General features: G+C 37.3%; 1 protein-coding gene across 1 annotated transcript in view; it reads right to left on the reverse strand.

Annotated features, from left to right (window-relative positions):
- Positions 1 to 19,696, reverse strand: part of rgs11 (regulator of G protein signaling 11) — a 35,660-nt gene that overhangs the window by 9,133 nt on the left and 6,831 nt on the right. Inside the window, exons 2-8 of the mRNA XM_061934776.1 lie at positions 14,020 to 14,116; positions 13,860 to 13,910; positions 10,147 to 10,253; positions 9,805 to 9,856; positions 9,612 to 9,670; positions 4,369 to 4,445; positions 4,189 to 4,270 (exon numbers count right to left, since the gene is read on the reverse strand). Coding sequence (XP_061790760.1) covers positions 4,189 to 4,270; positions 4,369 to 4,445; positions 9,612 to 9,670; positions 9,805 to 9,856; positions 10,147 to 10,253; positions 13,860 to 13,910; positions 14,020 to 14,116 — 525 coding nt within the window. The remainder of the gene's footprint in view (positions 1 to 4,188; positions 4,271 to 4,368; positions 4,446 to 9,611; positions 9,671 to 9,804; positions 9,857 to 10,146; positions 10,254 to 13,859; positions 13,911 to 14,019; positions 14,117 to 19,696) is intronic.

The following is a 19,696-nucleotide window of genomic DNA, read 5'->3' on the forward strand; positions in this document are numbered from 1 at the left end:
CTAAACATACAAACTAAACATTAAAAACTATGATAAAAAAAACACATACTGTACCTCACATAATTCTATTTAGATGAAGATTCAATCACAATCTATATGAAGGGTTAAAAAAAAGTTGCCACAACTAGCATCTTTTGTGTCCTTTTCGCCATCTCATGACCAGCCTGTCGGTCCATGGCCACATTTGTCTACTAGCAGGTGAGAGATGCATGAATTATAATCCAGAATTTACTTTTAGAAGGTTTGAGACGAAGCCGTCGGCTCAGTGTGTCAACAATAGCAGCGTAAGCCAGCATTAGCTCACTGCTAACAATGCGCCGCTAAAATAGTCCGTCTGAGTTAGCCCTTATAATAACAATATCAGGAACCACAGATCCCTTCCCCATCAACAACAGTGCTAAACAAGCAGAATTTGTAAGAGCCAACAATGATAACTTCAGGAAAAATCCAAAATATTTTTGAGCCTGAATACAAAGAGGATGAACAACAAGTTTCAGAAGCCGAGTTTTATTGAACTACTATAGCATCCACAGCATTGCTAAGTGCTAAACATACAAACTAACCATTAAAAACTATGATAAAAAAAACACATACTGTACCTCACATAATTCTATTTAGATGAAGATTCAATCACAATCTATATGAAGGGTTAAAAAAAAGTTGCCACAACTAGCATCTTTTGTGTCCTTTTCGCCATCTCATGACCAGCCTGTCGGTCCATGGCCACATTTGTCTACTAGCAGGTGAGAGATGCATGAATTATAATCCAGAATTTACTTTTAGAAGGTTTGAGACGAAGCCGTCGGCTCAGTGTGTCAACAATAGCAGCGTAAGCCAGCATTAGCTCACTGCTAACAATGCGCCGCTAAAATAGTCCGTCTGAGTTAGCCCTTATAATAACAATATCAGGAACCACAGATCCCTTCCCCATCAACAACAGTGCTAAACAAGCAGAATTTGTAAGAGCCAACAATGATAACTTCAGGAAAAATCCAAAATATTTTTGAGCCTGAATACAAAGAGGATGAACAACAAGTTTCAGAAGCCGAGTTTTATTGAACTACTATAGCATCCACAGCATTGCTAAGTGCTAAACATACAAACTAAACATTAAAAACTATGATAAAAAAAACACATACTGTACCTCACATAATTCTATTTAGATGAAGATTCAATCACAATCTTTATGAAGGGTTAAAAAAAAGTTGCCACAACTAGCATCTTTTGTGTCCTTTTCGCCATCTCATGACCAGCCTGTCAGTCCATGGCCCCATTTGTCTACTAGCAGGTGAGAGATGCATGAATTATAATCCAGAATTTACTTTTAGAAGGTTTGAGACGAAGCCGTCGGCTCAGTGTGTCAACAATAGCAGCGTAAGCCAGCATTAGCTCACTGCTAACAATGCGCCGCTAAAATAGTCCGTCTGAGTTAGCCCTTATAATAACAATATCAGGAACCACAGATCCCTTCCCCATCAACAACAGTGCTAAACAAGCAGAATTTGTAAGAGCCAACAATGATAACTTCAGGAAAAATCCAAAATATTTTTGAGCCTGAATACAAAGAGGATGAACAACAAGTTTCAGAAGCCGAGTTTTATTGAACTACTATAGCATCCACAGCATTGCTAAGTGCTAAACATACAAACTAACCATTAAAAACTATGATAAAAAAAACACATACTGTACCTCACATAATTCTATTTAGATGAAGATTCAATCACAATCTTTATGAAGGGTTAAAAAAAGGTTGCCACAACTAGCATCTTTTGTGTCATTTTCGCCATCTCATGACCAGCCTGTCGGTCCATGGCCACATTTGTCTACTAGCAGGTGAGAGATGCATGAATTATAATCCAGAATTTACTTTTAGAAGGTTTGAGACGAAGCCGTCGGCTCAGTGTGTCAACAATAGCAGCGTAAGCCAGCATTAGCTCACTGCTAACAATGCGCCGCTAAAATAGTCCGTCTGAGTTAGCCCTTATAATAACAATATCAGGAACCACAGATCCCTTCCCCATCAACAACAGTGCTAAACAAGCAGAATTTGTAAGAGCCAACAATGATACCTTCAGGAAAAATCCAAAATATTTTTGAGCCTGAATACAAAGAGGATGAACAACAAGTTTCAGAAGCCGAGTTTTATTGAACTACTATAGCATCCGCAGCATTGCTAAGTGCTAAACATACAAACTAACCATTAAAAACTATGATTAAAGAAACACATACTGTACCTCACATAATTCTGTTTAGATGAAGATTCAATCACAATCTTTATGAAGGGTTAAAAAAAAGTTGCCACAACTAGCATCTTTTGTGTCCTTTTCGCCATCTCATGACCAGCCTGTCGGTCCATGGCCACATTTGTCTACTAGCAGGTGAGAGATGCATGAATTATAATCCAGAATTTACTTTTAGAAGGTTTGAGACGAAGCCGTCGGCTCAGTGTGTCAACAATAGCAGCGTAAGCCAGCATTAGCTCACTGCTAACAATGCGCCGCTAAAATAGTCCGTCTGAGTTAGCCCTTATAATAACAATATCAGGAACCACAGATCCCTTCCCCATCAACAACAGTGCTAAACAAGCAGAATTTGTAAGAGCCAACAATGATACCTTCAGGAAAAATCCAAAATATTTTTGAGCCTGAATACACAGAGGATGAACAACAAGTTTCAGAAGCCGAGTTTTATTGAACTACTATAGCATCCGCAGCATTGCTAAGTGCTAAACATACAAACTAACCATTAAAAACTATGATTAAAGAAACACATACTGTACCTCACATAATTCTGTTTAGATGAAGATTCAATCACAATCTTTATGAAGGGTTAAAAAAAAGTTGCCACAACTAGCATCTTTTGTGTCCTTTTCGCCATCTCATGACCAGCCTGTCGGTCCATGGCCACATTTGTCTACTACCTTGTGAGAGATGCACGAATTATAATCTAGAATTTACTTTTAGAAGGTCTGAGAAGCAGCCGTCAGCTCAGTGTGTCAACAATAGCAGCGTAAGCCAGCATTAGCTCACTGCTACCAATGCGCCGCTAAAATAGTCCATCCGCGTTAGCGCTTATAATGACAATATCAGGAACCATAGATCCCTTCCCCATCAACAACAATGCTAAACAAGCAGACTTTGTGAGAGCCAACAATGATTACTTTAGGAAAAATCCAAAATATTTTTGAGCCTGAACCCAAATTCTCAGAAGAGTAATGTACACAATCTTGTAGTATATATATATATATATATATATATATATATATATATATATATATATATATATATATATATATATATATATATATATATATACATATATACATATATATATATATATATATATATATATGCTAGTCAAAGTAGATCTTTGACTAGCATTTCGACAGTAGGTCATTAAAAAGTATATACAGTATATATATATATGTATATGTGTATGTATATATATATATATATACTCCCGTTAGGTCAGGAAATAACACAGGCTATTTCATCCCTACAAGCCTGTTTCGCAAGTTTCCCTGCTCTTCAAGGGATTATATTTTATGTTCAGGAGATTAAAATCCCCTGAAGAGTAGCAAAATATGCGAAACCGGCTTGTAGGGATGAAATAGCCTCTGTGTTTTTTCCTGACCTAACGTATATTCAGCTCTATCCCGGTATTGAGCACTGTATAACGGATAAACCAGAGAAACCTCGACTATATATATATATATATATATATATATATATATATATATATATATATATATATATATATATATATATATATATATATATATATATATATATATACATATATGTCTTAATAAGGTTATCCGAAAAATAGTGCTCGATACCGTAGTAGAGCGCAATATATGTATGTGTGGGAAAAAAAATCACAAGACTATTTCATCTCTACAGGCCTGTTTCATGAGGGGGGGTTCCCTCAATCATCAGGAGATTTTCTCCTGAAATCTATATATATATATACATATATATATAATTTTTTTAGCCCTATGCTGCCCTCAAGTAAAATAGTATGGACACCCCTGGTTTAATGGATACAATAAAGTCTACTTTACTGGTACTTTAAGGGTCTAAACTAAGTATAGTCTCACTATGTTTATTTTTTAAAACCGTGTGCATACTTTATATCTTAGCTTTTATATCTCAAATCAAACCTTTTGGTGGTTGTGTTTCAACCTACCGGGGGTCTGTTGATGAGCCAGTACGCCTGCTCCTGACACTCTAGAACAATACGGTCCGCCTTCCGCCTTTGTTTGGATGCTCTAACAAAACACAAATGACACTCTGCTGAATATTCAATGTGTGTGTGTGTGTGTGTGTTTGTGCGTGTGTGTTGTTGTGTTACCAAGAGTGTGTGTACCTGAGTTGCTCTCTGGCTTGCATCACCACAAAGTCCCAGGTGTGGTTGATCCTCTTGTGCAACAAACTGTACCGCTCCTAAACAGCAGAGGGCATGGAGAGAAAGTATATACTCTAATTCATGTATACTGTGTCATATAGAGGATCTTTGACTAGCATTTCTACAGTAGGTCACTAAAAATAGCAAGCATGTTAGGTCATATAGAGCAGTGGTCCCCAACCACCGGACCGATTGGTACCGGGCCGCACAAGAAATTAAAAAAAAATAAATAAAATAAAAACATTTTTTTTGGTTTTTTTTTAATTTAAATCAACATAAACAACACAATATATACATTATATATCAATATAGATGAATACAGTCTGCAGGGATACAGTCCGTAAGCACACATGATTGTATTTCTTTATGAAAAAAAACAAAAAAAACACATTTCAAGCGTTGACCGGTCCGCAGCTACAAAAAGGTTGGGGACCACTGATATAGAGGATCTTTGACTAAAATTTCTACAGTAGGTTATTTAAAACGGCAAGCATGTCTTGTCATTTAGAGGATCTTTGACTCGCATTTCTACAGTAGGTCCTTAAAAACAGCATAGTCATGTCAAATAGAGGATCTTTGACTAGCATTTCTACAGTAGATAATTAAAACAGCAAGCATGTTTTGTCATATAGAGGGTCTTTGACTACCATTTCTACTGTCGGTCATTAAAAATAGCAAGCATGTCTTGTCATATAGAGGATCTTTGACTTTAATTTCTACAGTAGGTCAAAACAGCAAGCATGTCTTGTCATAGAGGATATTTGACTCGCATTTCTATAGTAGGACATTAAAAATAGCTAGCATGTATTATCATATAGAGGATCTTTGACTAGCATTTCTAGAGTAGGTCATTAAAAACAGCAAGCATGTATTGTCTTATAGAGGATCTTGGACTCGCATTTCTACAGCAGGTCATTAAAAATAGCAAGTATGTCTTGTCATATAAAGGATCTTTGACTAGCATTTCTACAGTAGGTCCTTAAAAACAGCATAGTCATGTCATATAGAGGATCTTTGACTATAATTTCTACAGTAGGTCAAAACAACAAGCATGTCTTGTCATAGAGGATCTTTGACTCGCATTTCTATAGTAGGTCATTGAAAATAGCAAGCATGTATTGTCATATAGAGGATCTTTGACTAGCATTTGTAGAGTAGGTCATTAAAAACAGCAAGCATGTATTGTCATATAGAGGATCTTGAACTCGCATTTCTACAGTAGGTCATTAAAAATAGCAAGTATGTCTTGTCATATAAAGGATCTTTGACTAGCATTTCTACAGTAGGTCCTTAAAAACAGCATAGTCATGTCATATAGAGGATCTTTGACTAGCATTTCTACAGTAGGTCATCAAAACAGCAGACATGTTTTGTCATATAGAGGGTCTTTAACTCGCATTTCTATAGTAGGTCATTAAAAATAGCAAGCATGTATTGTCATATAGAGGATCTTTGACTAGCATTTGTAGAGTAGGTCATTAAAAACAGCAAGCATGTATTGTCATATAGAGGATCTTGAACTCGCATTTCTACAGTAGGTCATTAAAAATAGCAAGTATGTCTTGTCATATAAAGGATCTTTGACTAGCATTTCTACAGTACGTCATTAAAAATAGCAAGCATTTATTGTCATATAGAGGGTCTTTGACTAGCATTTCTACAGTAGGTCAATAAAACAGCAAGCATGTCTTGTCATATAGAGGATCTTTGACTAGCATTTCTACAGTATGGCATTAAAACAGCAAGCATGTTTTGTCATATAGAGGGTCTTTGACTAGCATTTCTACAGTAGGTCAATAAAACAGCAAGCATGTCTTGTCATATAGAGGATCTTTGACTAGCATTTCTACAGTAGGTCATTAAAACAGCAAGCTTGTATTGTCATATAGAGATCTTTGAATAGCATTCCTACAGTAGGTCCTTAAAAACAGCATAGTCATGTCATATAGAGGATCTTTGACTAGCATTTCTACAATAGGTCATCAAAACAGCAAGCATGTTTTGTCATATGGAGGGTCTTTAACTAGCATTTCTACAGTACGTCATTAAAAATAGCAAGCATGTACTGTCATATAGAGGGTCTTTGACTAGCATTTCTACAGTAGGTCAATAAAACAGCAAGCTTGTATTGTCATATAGAGATCTTTGAATAGCATTCCTACAGTAGGTCCTTAAAAACAGCATAGTCATGTCATATAGAGGATCTTTGACTAGCATTTCTACAATAGGTCATCAAAACAGCAAGCATGTTTTGTCATATGGAGGGTCTTTAACTAGCATTTCTACAGTACGTCATTAAAAATAGCAAGCATGTACTGTCATATAGAGGGTCTTTGACTAGCATTTCTACAGTAGGTCAATAAAACAGCAAGCATGTCTTGTCATATAGAGATCTTTGCCTAGCATTTCTACAGTAGGTCAATAAAACAGCAAGCTTGTATTGTCATATAGGGGATCTTTGACTAGCATTTCTACAGTAGGTCATTAAAAATAGCAAGCATGTCTTGTCATATAGAGGATCTTTGACTATAATTTTTACAGTAGGTCAATAAAACAGCAAGCATGTCTTGTCATAGAGGATCTTTGACTCGCATTTTTACAGTAGGCTGTTAAAAATAGCAAGCATGTATTGTCATATAGAGGATCTTGGACTCGCATTTCTACAGTAGGTCATTAAAAATAGCAAGTATGTCTTGTTATATAGAGCATCTTTGACTAGCATTTCGACAGTAGGTCATTAAAAATAGTAAGTATGTCTTATCGTGTAGATAATCTTTAACTAGCATTTCTACAGGAGGTCATTAAAAATAGCAAGCATGTCTTGTCATTTGGAGGATCTTTGACTAGCTTTCTACAGTAGGTCACTAAAAACAGCAAGTATGTCTTGTCATATAGAGGGTCTTTGACTCGAATTTCTACAGTACGTCATTAAAAATAGCAAGCATGTATTGTCATTTGGAGGATCTTTGACTAGCTTTCTACAGTAGGTCACTAAAAACAGCAAGTATGTCTTGTCATATAGAGGATCTTTGACTAGCATTTATACAGTAGGTCATTAAAAATAGCAAGCATGTCTTGTCATATAGAGGGTCTTTGACTCGAATTTCTACAGTACGTCATTAAAAATAGCAAGCATGTATTGTCATATAGGGGGTCTTTAACTAGCATTTCTACAGTAGGTCCTTAAAAATAGCAAACATGTCTTGTTATATAGAAGATCTTTGAATATAATTTGTACAATATGTCATTAAAAATAGAAAGCATGTCTTGTCATATAAAGGATCTTTGACTAGCATTTCTACAGTAGGTCATTAAAACAGCAAGCTTGTATTGTCATATAGAGATCTTTGAATAGCATTCCTACAGTAGGTCCTTAAAAACAGCATAGTCATGTCATATAGAGGATCTTTGACTAGCATTTCTACAATAGGTCATCAAAACAGCAAGCATGTCTTGTCATATAGAGATCTTTGCCTAGCATTTCTACAGTAGGTCAATAAAACAGCAAGCTTGTATTGTCATATAGGGGATCTTTGACTAGCATTTCTACAGTAGGTCATTAAAAATAGCAAGCATGTCTTGTCATATAGAGGATCTTTGACTATAATTTTTACAGTAGGTCAATAAAACAGCAAGCATGTCTTGTCATAGAGGATCTTTGACTCGCATTTTTACAGTAGGCTGTTAAAAATAGCAAGCATGTATTGTCATATAGAGGATCTTGGACTCGCATTTCTACAGTAGGTCATTAAAAATAGCAAGTATGTCTTGTTATATAGAGGATCTTTGACTAGCATTTCGACAGTAGGTCATTAAAAATAGCAAGTATGTCTTGTCATATAGATGATCTTTGACTAGCATTTCGACAGTAGGTCATTAAAAATAGTAAGTATGTCTTATCGTGTAGAGAATCTTTAACTAGCATTTCTACAGGAGGTCATTAAAAATAGCAAGCATGTCTTGTCATTTGGAGGATCTTTGACTAGCTTTCTACAGTAGGTCACTAAAAACAGCAAGTATGTCTTGTCATATAGAGGGTCTTTGACTCGAATTTCTACAGTACGTCATTAAAAATAGCAAGCATGTATTGTCATTTGGAGGATCTTTGACTAGCTTTCTACAGTAGGTCACTAAAAACAGCAAGTATGTCTTGTCATATAGAGGATCTTTGACTAGCATTTATACAGTAGGTCATTAAAAATAGCAAGCATGTCTTGTCATATAGAGGGTCTTTGACTCGAATTTCTACAGTACGTCATTAAAAATAGCAAACATGTATTGTCATATAGGGGGTCTTTGACTAGCATTTCTACAGTAGGTCAATAAAACCGCAAGCATGTTTTGTCACATAGAGGATCTTTGACTAGCATTTCTACAGTATGGCATTAAAACAGCAAGCATGTTTTGTCATATAGAGGGTCTTTAACTAGCATTTCTATAGTAGGTCCTTAAAAATAGCAAACATGTCTTGTTATATAGAAGATCTTTGACTATAATTTCTACAGTATGTCATTAAAAATAGAAAGCATGTGTTGTTATATAGAGGATCTTTGACTAGCATTTCTACAGTAGGTCATTAAAACAGCAAATTTGTATTGTCATATAGAGGATCTTTGACTAGCATTTCTACAGTAGGTCAATAAAACATTATGCATTTCTTGTCAAATAGAGGATCTTTGATTAGCAGTTTTAATAGTAGTTCATTAAAAACAGCAGGCATGTTGTGTCATATAGAGGATCTTTGACTAGCATTTCTACAGTAGGTCTGTAAAACAGCAAGCATGTCTTGCTGCACAAAAAGTTGCTTTATTACAAGCGAATGTCATTAAGCAGGTCTGCAGTACCTGGAGGAGCCTCGGTCCAAAAAATGAAGGACTCTTAACTTAAAAATACCAAATTACGGTAAATATTGAACATTATAACATATTGTTATGAACGTGTGTGTAACTACATTATATATATATACTTGCAGTGTGTATATAAAACGTTGATGGGTTTTAAAGTTGTTTTAGAGGCTTTGAAGGCTACAACGGTGACTACCATCTAATAAGTGTTTTAAATCATCTTTAAAATCCTAAAAAAAAGTGTTCTTGTCCCTCATAATGATTGTGAAAAAAGTGCAGTTCCCCTTTAATGTAGTGTTTCTGTTGATATAAAAGTGTAATATTAGAATATCTTCGTGTACAAAGTATTTCACGCCTCACCTTTTCATATTCCATCAGCTCTCCTTGTTTTCTGATGTTCTTTTTAGCCAAGTAGATCGCTGGTGGGATCAACAGTAGAAGAGTTAAATGTCAATAACGTGAGTCAGGTGAGAGGTTTCTTCACGCAATCACGTGACATGATGGATGATTGTGATTATGATGGGGGCAACACCTGCACCTTCCCCCTGCTTACCGTAGTCCAGCTCAGAGGCAGGCCACCGAGTGCTGGTCCAGAAGTAAGGGGTCTGGGAAAAACACAACTTTTTGATCACAGTGTTACTGTTCAAACTGTGTGCAATGTCACAGTGGGCCCAAAAAATATTGCATATATTTGTTAAATAAAACATCTGCCTTGTTTTTAATGAATATTCAGGCCTACTATGCTACTGTAGTTTAATGTTGGTCATTGTGGTGGTACTTGGAGAGCCAAGTGTTTTCTGAGGTGGTCCCTGTTTGAGAACCACTGATATAGACGACTAAATAAGTAGATTTTTTTTTTAATGACAGAAAAGTAAGAAAAAAGAACAAAAAATACCTGGAAGCGGTAAGGCGTCTCATCGGGATGCAGCACCAGGGATCGTGGCTCCTTGAGAGGGTACATGTAGCCATACCTCACCAGCATGCCACCCAGATGCAGAGCCTCTGGAAGGCAAAACGGGCAGGTGGGGGAGAGGTCACAAAGCCATCACTTTATGCAAAATTATTGTTTCTAAAACACCCCTTAACTTGCATTAATTAACACAAATATACATTAGGATGATTTTTATTATAGTGAAAGGGACAAGCGGTAAAAGATGGATGGATGGAAGTTAATTTGATGCACAGTACAGAACTGATCTCTTACATCCGATGCAACTTTGACTGTCAATACTCTCCCACTTACACATCTGATGTCATCGCTCACATTTGATGCAACTTTGACTGTCAATACTGTCCCACTTACACATCTGATGTCATCTCTCACATCCGATGCAACTATGACTGTCAATACTGTCCCACTTACACATCTGATGTCATCTCTTACATCCGGTGCAACTTTGACTGTCAATACTGTCCCACTGACACATCTGTCATCTCTCAAATCTGGTGTAACTTTGACTGTCAATACTGTCCCACTTACACATCTGATGTCATCTCTTACATCCGATGCAACTTTGACTGTCAATACTCTCCCACTTACACATCTGATGTCATCGCTCACGTTTGATGCAACTTTGATTGTCAATACTGTCCCACTTGCACATCTGATGTCATCTCTCACATCCGATGCAACGTTGACTGTCAATATTGTCCCACTTACACACCTGATGTCATCTCTCACATTTGATGCGACTTTGACTGTCAATACTGTCCCACTTACACATCTGATGTCATCTCTTACATCCGGTGCAACTTTGACTGTCAATACTGTCCCACTGACACATCTGTCATCTCTCAAATCTGGTGTAACTTTGACTGTCAATACTGTACCACTTACACATCTGATGTCATCTCTTACATCCGGTGCGACTTTGACTGTCAATATTGTCCCACTGACACATCTGTCATCTCTCAAATCTGGTGCAACTTTGACTGTCAATACTGTCCCACTTACACATCTGTCATCTCTTACATCCGATGCAACTTTGACTGTCAATACTCTCCCACTTACACATCTGATGTCATCGCTCACATTTGATGCAACTTTGACTGTCAATACTGTCCCACTTACACATCTGATGTCATCTCTTACATCCGATGCAACTTTGACTGTCAATACTCTCCCACTTACACATCTGATGTCATCTCTCAAATCTGGTGTAACTTTGACTGTCAATACTGTCCCACTTACACATCTGATGTCATCTCTTACATCCGGTGCGACTTTGATGGTCAATATTGTCCCACTGACACATCTGTCATCTCTCAAATCTGGTGCAACTTTGACTGTCAATACTGTCCCACTTACACATCTAATGTCATCTCTTACATCTGATGCAACTTTGACTGTCAATACTCTCCCACTTACACATCTGATGTCATCGCTCACATTTGATGCAACTTTGATTGTCAATACTGTCCCACTTGCACATCTGATGTCATCTCTCACATCCGATGCAACGTTGACTGTCAATATTGTCCCACTTACACACCTGATGTCATCTCTCACATTTGATGCGACTTTGACTGTCAATACTGTCCCACTTACACATCTGATGTCATCTCTTACATCCGGTGCAACTTTGACTGTCAATACTGTCCCACTGACACATCTGTCATCTCTCAAATCTGGTGTAACTTTGACTGTCAATACTGTACCACTTACACATCTGATGTCATCTCTTACATCCGGTGCGACTTTGACTGTCAATATTGTCCCACTGACACATCTGTCATCTCTCAAATCTGGTGCAACTTTGACTGTCAATACTGTCCCACTTACACATCTGTCATCTCTTACATCCGATGCAACTTTGACTGTCAATACTCTCCCACTTACACATCTGATGTCATCGCTCACATTTGATGCAACTTTGACTGTCAATACTGTCCCACTTACACATCTGATGTCATCTCTTACATCCGATGCAACTTTGACTGTCAATACTCTCCCACTTACACATCTGATGTCATCTCTCAAATCTGGTGTAACTTTGACTGTCAATACTGTCCCACTTACACATCTGATGTCATCTCTTACATCCGGTGCGACTTTGACTGTCAATATTGTCCCACTTACACATCTGATGTCATCTCTCACATCCGATGCAACTTTGAATGTCAATACTGTTCCATTTGCATATCTGTCATCTCGCAAATCTGGTGCAACTTTGACTGTCAATACTGCCCTACTGACACATCTGATGTCATCTCTTACATCTGATGTAACTTTGACTGTCAATACTGTCCCACTTACACATCTGATGTCATCTCTTACATCTGGTGCAACTTTGACTGTCAATACGGTCCCACTTACACATCTGATGTCATCTCTCACATTTGATGTAACTTTGACTGTCAATACTGTCCCACTAAATTCTGATGTGTGCCTATGATTACATTTTTAATCTAAATGTGAATATATGAACATCCTAGCAGTCGGCATCCTAATGACAGCAGACCTTGTACAGTAAGTGATGTTTTATGATGTTTGTTGACTCTCATAAAGTGAGTAATAATCAGTGATGATAAGAACAAAAAAAAGGATTCAATGTTTTGCAGAGGCGTACTTATAACAATTCTATAGACAAATTGTGCTATTACTTATAGTTTAAAATATTTATTTATTATTATTATATATTATTATTATTATTATAGGGGCGGCATAGCTCGGTTGGTAAGAGTGGCCGTGCCAGCAACTTGAGGGTTCCAGGTTCGATCCCCGCTTCCGCTATCCTAGTCACTGCCGTTGTGTCCTTGGGCAAGACACTTTACCCACCTGCTCCCAGTGCCACCCACACTGCTTTAAAATGTAACTTAGATATTGGGTTTCACTATGTAATGCGCTTTGAGTCACTAGAGAAAAGCGCTATATAAATATAATTCACATCACATTATTATTACTTGAAGTAAACATGAAAAAAAAATCCCATTCAGAGTAACACAACTCAAGTTATGGCCAAAAATAGAGCAAAAAGGACAGAAAAGTCTGCAATAATACGGTTAGAATGTCATTAAAAAGCGTGAACTTAGGAATAATCTCCCTTTTATTTATTAGTATTATTTTATTCTATTTTTTGTTTTTGTTTTTTATTATATATATATTTTTTCTCCCTCTCTCTCCTTTTCAGTGTGTGTGTGTGTGTGAGAGAATGTGTCTGTCGTTGTCTTACTTGTTATATAATTGTGCCATATGACCCTCGTTGGTGGGACCTGAGTGGGGTGGTTTGGGTTTTAAGGGAAAGGGTGTGAATAATTTACTGACTTTAAAATTGTACTGTTTCGACTTGCACTTTTTTCTGTCTATTTGAAAATGCCAATAAAAAAAAGTTGGGGAAAAAAAAAGAAGAAAAAAAAGCGTGAACTTAGTTGCAAGCTAATAATAATAATAAATAATAATAATAATAAAGCTAAATAATTGCATCACCAATTCAGGTTTGTTTACCCCACACCTTTAATGATGGACACGAAAACCTTATTTCAATTAAATAAAGTCTCCTGAGGTTACAGAACCTAATCAGAGCAGAACGAGTGAATCCAAAGTGGATCCTCCGGAGGCAACACACCTGTACTGTTTACCAAAGCCAACCCAGGAAACGCCCTCCTCACCTTCTTCACATATGTTGTATTTGTGACCCAGCCACTCGATGATGTCACGGCCTGCCGGGTGGAGAAACACAGAGAAAGGTGGAAGTCCACAATATTCTCCCTCCCCACCGGTCGGTGCATTATGCACGACCACCGGGACACAGAGATTATCTCTACACACCTGTCATGGCGTGCGGAATGACCGTTATAAGGAGCCTCTGGTTCCTCATCTTGACGCCCATATCAGGGTCCTGCATGGCCACGATCACCTTCTCCATCTGCAAAACAAAATGGAAAGTAGTCGTGGTAAACAGACTCAGTTTTCCATGAGTGTTTTTTTTTTTTAATTGCGCTGGAGTCATACAGGGATACCGTGTGGTCCCCTGGGCCGGATCCTCTCTCATAATCAGATCGCATCCAGTATCGGCCTGTCAGCATGATACTGGAAATGTCGAGTCATGCCCGAACGTTTTGCCTCCGAGGGCCGAAGTGAAAATAGTTTATCCCCATTAGTCTACACCCCTGGGGTCATTGCTGGTTTACGAGCAGACGAGCATGTTCGGCAGCGCACACACACAGAGTACTTACAAACCCCGTTTCCATATGAGTTGGGAAATTGTGTTAGATGTAAATATAAACGGAATACAATGATGTGCAAATCATTTTCAACCCATATTCAGTTGAATATGCTACAAAGACAACATATTAGATTTTTTTTTTTTGCAAATAATCATTAACTTTAGAATTTTATGCCAGCAACACGTGACAAAGAAGTTGGGAAAGGTGGTAATAAATACTGATAAAGTTGAGGAATGCTCATCAAACACTTATTTGGAACATCCCACAGGTGTGCAGGCTAATTGGGAACAGGTGGGTGCTATGATTGGGTATAAAAGTAGATTCCGTGAAATGCTCAGTCATTCACAAACAAGGATGGGGCGAGGGTCACCACTTTGTCAACAAATGCGTGAGCAAATTGTTGAACAGTTTAAGAAAAACCTGTCTCAACCAGCTACTGCAAGGAATTTAGGGATTTCACCATCTACGGTCCGTAATATCATCAAAGGGTTCAGAGAATCTGGAGAAATCACTGCACGTAAGCAGCCAAGCCCGTGACCTTCGATCCCTCAGGCTGTACTGCATCAACAAGTGACATCAGTGTGTAAAGGATATCACCACATGGGCTCAGGAACACTTCAGAAACCCACTGTCAGTAACTACAGTTGGTCGCTACATCTGTAAGTGCAAATGAAAACTCTCCAATGCAAGGCAAAAATTGTTTATCAACAACACCCAGAAACGCCGTCGGCTTCGCTGGGCCTGAGCTCATCTAAGATGGACTGATACAAAGTGGAAAAGTGTTCTGTGGTCTGACGAGTCCACATTTCAAATTGTTTTTGGAAACTGTGGACGTCGTGTCCACCGGACCAAAGAGGAAAAGAACCATCCGGATTGTTATAGGCGCAAAGTTGAAAAGCCAGCATCTGTGATGGTATGGGGGTGTATTAGTGCCCAAGACATGGGTAACTTGCACATCTGTGAAAGCACCATTAATGCTGAAAGGTACATACAGGTTTTGGAGCAACATATGTTGCCATCCAAGCAACGTTACCATGGACGCCCCTGCTTATTTCAGCAATACAATGCCAAGCCACGTGTTACATCAACGTGGCTTCATAGTAAAAGAGTGCGCGTACTAGACTGGCCTGCCTGTAGTCCAGACCTGTCTCCCATTGAAAATGTGTGGCGCATTATGAAGCCTAAAATACCACAACGGAGACCCCCGGACTGTTGAACAACTTAAGCTGTACATCAAGCAAGAATGGGAAAGAATTCCACCTGAGAAGCTTCAAAAATGTGTCTCCTCAGTTCCCAAACGTTTACTGAGTGTTGTTAAAAGGAAAGGCCATGTAACACAGTGGTGAACATGCCCTTTCCCAACTACTTTGGAACGTGTTGCAGCCATGACATTCTAAGTTAATTATTATTTGCAAAAAAAAAAAAAAAGTTTATGAGTTTGATCATCAAATATGTTGTCTTTGTAGTGCATTCAATTGAATATGGGTTGAAAATGATTTGCAAATCATTGTATTCCGTTTATATTTACATCTAACACAATTTCCCAACTCATATGGAAACGGGGTTTGTACAAGCAGACCCAGTGTGTAGACAGAAAAGGGAGAACGGACGCATTTTGGCTTAAAAACAAACTATAAAGGTGAAGTTATAACTCTGAAATGCCCTCAGGAAGAGGTGCTTTAAGACATCGTCGGCAGTGTTGTAGCTACTTCTAAATCACGAATCCTCGTCTACATGGCGACGAATAAAATAAGTTTCTTACAAGTATCATTATCACTGCAGGACGAGGAATAGCTAAACATGCTTCACTCCACACCGTAGCTCACCGGCGTCAAAATGTAAACAAACGGTATTGGTGGATCGATACCTAACATCCACTGTAATGATATCAATTACAAGCATGCATCGTCCATATTTTTTGGCATAACATCTTTCGTTTTATTTTTTTAAATGTATATTATGTTTATAAACTCAGGAAATATGTCCCGGGACACATGAGGACTTTGAATATGACCAATGTATGATCCTGTAATGACTTGGTATCGGATTGATACCCACATTTTTGGTAACATCCAAAACTAATGTAAAGTATCCAAACAACAGAAGAATAAGCGATTATTACACTGCAAAAAGTGTTCAAAAACAATAAAAAAAAATTTTTTTTTAATGTAGGGGTATTTTATTTTAACTAAGCAAAATTATCTGCCAATAGAACAAGAAAATTTGGCTTGTCAAGACTTTCCAAAACAAGTAAAATGAGCTAACCTCAATGAACCCCAAAATACCTTAAAATAAGTATAATCTCACTAATAACAACTGTACTACTATATGAGTACCTATTTTCTCTTGTTTCATTGAAAATAAAACAGCAAAGTCCATTTGGCTGTCATCTGTTTTAATTATGAGACACAATTGTGTCAAAGTCATGATTTTTTTTTTTTTTTTTTAACATGCTTAAAATAAGAAATTATTACTTTAAAAAAGTAGTTTTATACTTGTGAGTGTTGATGACACAGCTTTGCAACACTTGATATTCTAGTTTCAAGCATGTTTTACTCAATATAGGTCATCAAATCTCAGCAACAAGCTGTAATATCTTACTGAGATCATTTAGGACCAAAACACTTAAAACAAGTAAAACACTCTAACATAAAATCTGCTTATTGAGAAGAATGATCTCATCAGACAGAAAATAAGCAAATATCACCCTTATTTGAGATATTTAATCTTACTTAGATTTCAGTTTTTGCAGTGTACATTTTAACAGAATAATAACAGTAAATTAATATTAATAATGATAATTTTCTACCACTTATCCTTAATAATGTTGACAAAATAATAGAATGATAAATGACACAATAAATTACTGCATATGTCAGCAGACTAAATTAGGAGCCTTTGTTTACTTACTAATAAAAGACAAGTATGTTCATTATTTTATTTAAGGACAGACCTGCAATAAGAAACATATGTTTAATGTACCCTAAAATTTTTTTGTTAAAATAAAGCCCAATAATGCAATTTTTTGTGGTCCCCTTTATTTAGAAAAGTACCAAGATAATTGTAGTACCGGTACCGGTACCAAAATATTGGTATCGTTACAACACTATTTCAGTGTTTACAAGTTTATACAACAGGATAAATCTAGTGTGGGGACGCATAGATTTGAATAGACCCGATATGCGCTACTTCTCTAATTCTGATTGGTGTCTGCAGCACACGTCATAGATGATCTTTGCAACAAGCATTAATACAAGACCGGAGAATCCATCCCGTCCGATGATTTGCATCCATTAAGCGTCGCTTTCGGCCATCTGGTGACCTCCTCAGACCTCATTGGGCTTAAACCTTCCTCTGCAAACCGTCATATCAGCAGCATTTTAAACATTTTATCCTGTTTTTTGCATGTAGATATGTTAGACATTCCATACAGTAATGTAAAGTCAATTCTGGACGATAAGCCGCTATTTTTTCCCCCTATGCTTTGCACCCTGCGGCTTATAAAACGGTGCGGCTAATTTACGGATTTTTCTTCACTGACGGCCATATTACAAATTATTATTATTATTATTTTTTTAAAGACACTGAACAGGTGTGTTATTGTTTGTGCGGCGTGGCTCGGTTGGTAGAGCGGGTTCCAGGTTCGATCCCCGCTTCCGCCATCCGAGCCACTGCCGTCGTGTCCTTGGGCAAGACACTTTCCCCACTGGTTTAAATGTAACTTAGATATATGTAAGGTGCGTAGAGTCACTAGAGAAACGCGCTATATAAATATAATCCACTTCACTGCACTGTCATTGTTTTGGACGAGTTTTCATGATGGTTTGTATGTTGTATGCATTTTATGTATTTGTACCTTGTTTTACTGTTGTACCTTGTTTTTACTGTTGTACTTCGTTTTACTGTTGAACCTTGTTTTTACTGTTGTACTTCGTTTTTACTGTTGCAACTTGTTTTTTACTGTTGTACCTCGTTTTATTGTTGAACCTTGTTTTTACTGTTGTACTTCGTTTTTACTGTTGCACCTTGTTTTTACTGTTGTACCTCATTTTACTGTTGAACCTTGTTTTTTAATGACTACTGCTGCAAACCAATTTGCCCCTCGGGGACAATAAAGATTTTCTAGGTCTAAGTCTAAGTCCAAGAGTTGGCTCACTGCAGTGCTCTTCTGTTTAGACTTGAGCTTTCGACTGGAAGTAAAGGTGCCGATCCATTTTTTTTTAAGTTTGCAAGTTTTACAATACAACTAAAACAATTCATACTTACTAAACCGTCCCATGTGTGATGTCTGTAGGAGTGTTTACATGCATATTTTTGTACGTGCTATCGTAATGTAATAAAGCTAGCGTAGATAGTTAGCATTAGCTAATATGCTAACACGTTTAAGTGTCTGTGCTAGTATTATTAACTTACAACGGCATTGTTTTTGTATTGTTTCAGTTTCGTTATGGAGTCTGTTTAGCTGATTGGAGAGCTAGCTTCCGCAGCTAGTGGGTCTGCTGTTTTGTTTGATCATCCGTTTTACTGCCTTGTCAAAGATATTACTTGGAAACCGTTAAGGTAATATTTCTGACTGGCATTTTTGCAGTAGATCCCTAAAAAAAAGCAGGGATCTTTTTTTTTACTGTCATTCATAAAGGAGGTCCTTAAGAACAGCAGTGTGTGGAATCTTTTTAGTGGGGTTTTTACAGGAGGACTTTAAAAACAGCAGCGGGGATGTGTCATAAAGAATATCCCTGACTGGGATTTTTGCAGTAGATTTAAAAAAAAAAAAAAGAAGCAAAGCACTCATGTTAGAGGATCTTGTCGTTGTAGGTTCTTAAAAACAGCAGAAGAACAAATAGCAAAGAGGTCCTGTCACAAACAGGATCTTTGTGGCACTGTAGCAGTTTAGGTCCTTAAAAATAGCAACATAATGTTGTCGTATAGAAGATCTTTGACGGGCATTTTTGAAGTGGGTTCTTAAAAACAGCCGAGTGATCTAGCGTTTTTACACTAGGTAATGCTATCTTTTTTTACTTTTGATTATACAGGAGGTCCTTAAAAACAGCAAAATAATGTTACCGTAGTCATATAGAAGATTTTTGGCTGGCATCTTTTCAGTTCTCTAGATTCCTTAAAACAGCCAAGCGCTCTTGACATGTAGAAAAGTTCTTTGACAGGCTTTGTTGCAGGAGGTCCTTAAAAACAGCCTGTCCTTAAAAAATATCTCTGATTCTCTTGCGAGATGATTTTGCTATTTTTAGGTTCCTAAAAACATCTGAGTGCCCTTGACATTT

Source organism: Nerophis lumbriciformis, linkage group LG03, assembly GCF_033978685.3.
Source record: "Nerophis lumbriciformis linkage group LG03, RoL_Nlum_v2.1, whole genome shotgun sequence".
NCBI classification, from domain to species: Eukaryota; Metazoa; Chordata; class Actinopteri; order Syngnathiformes; family Syngnathidae; genus Nerophis; species Nerophis lumbriciformis.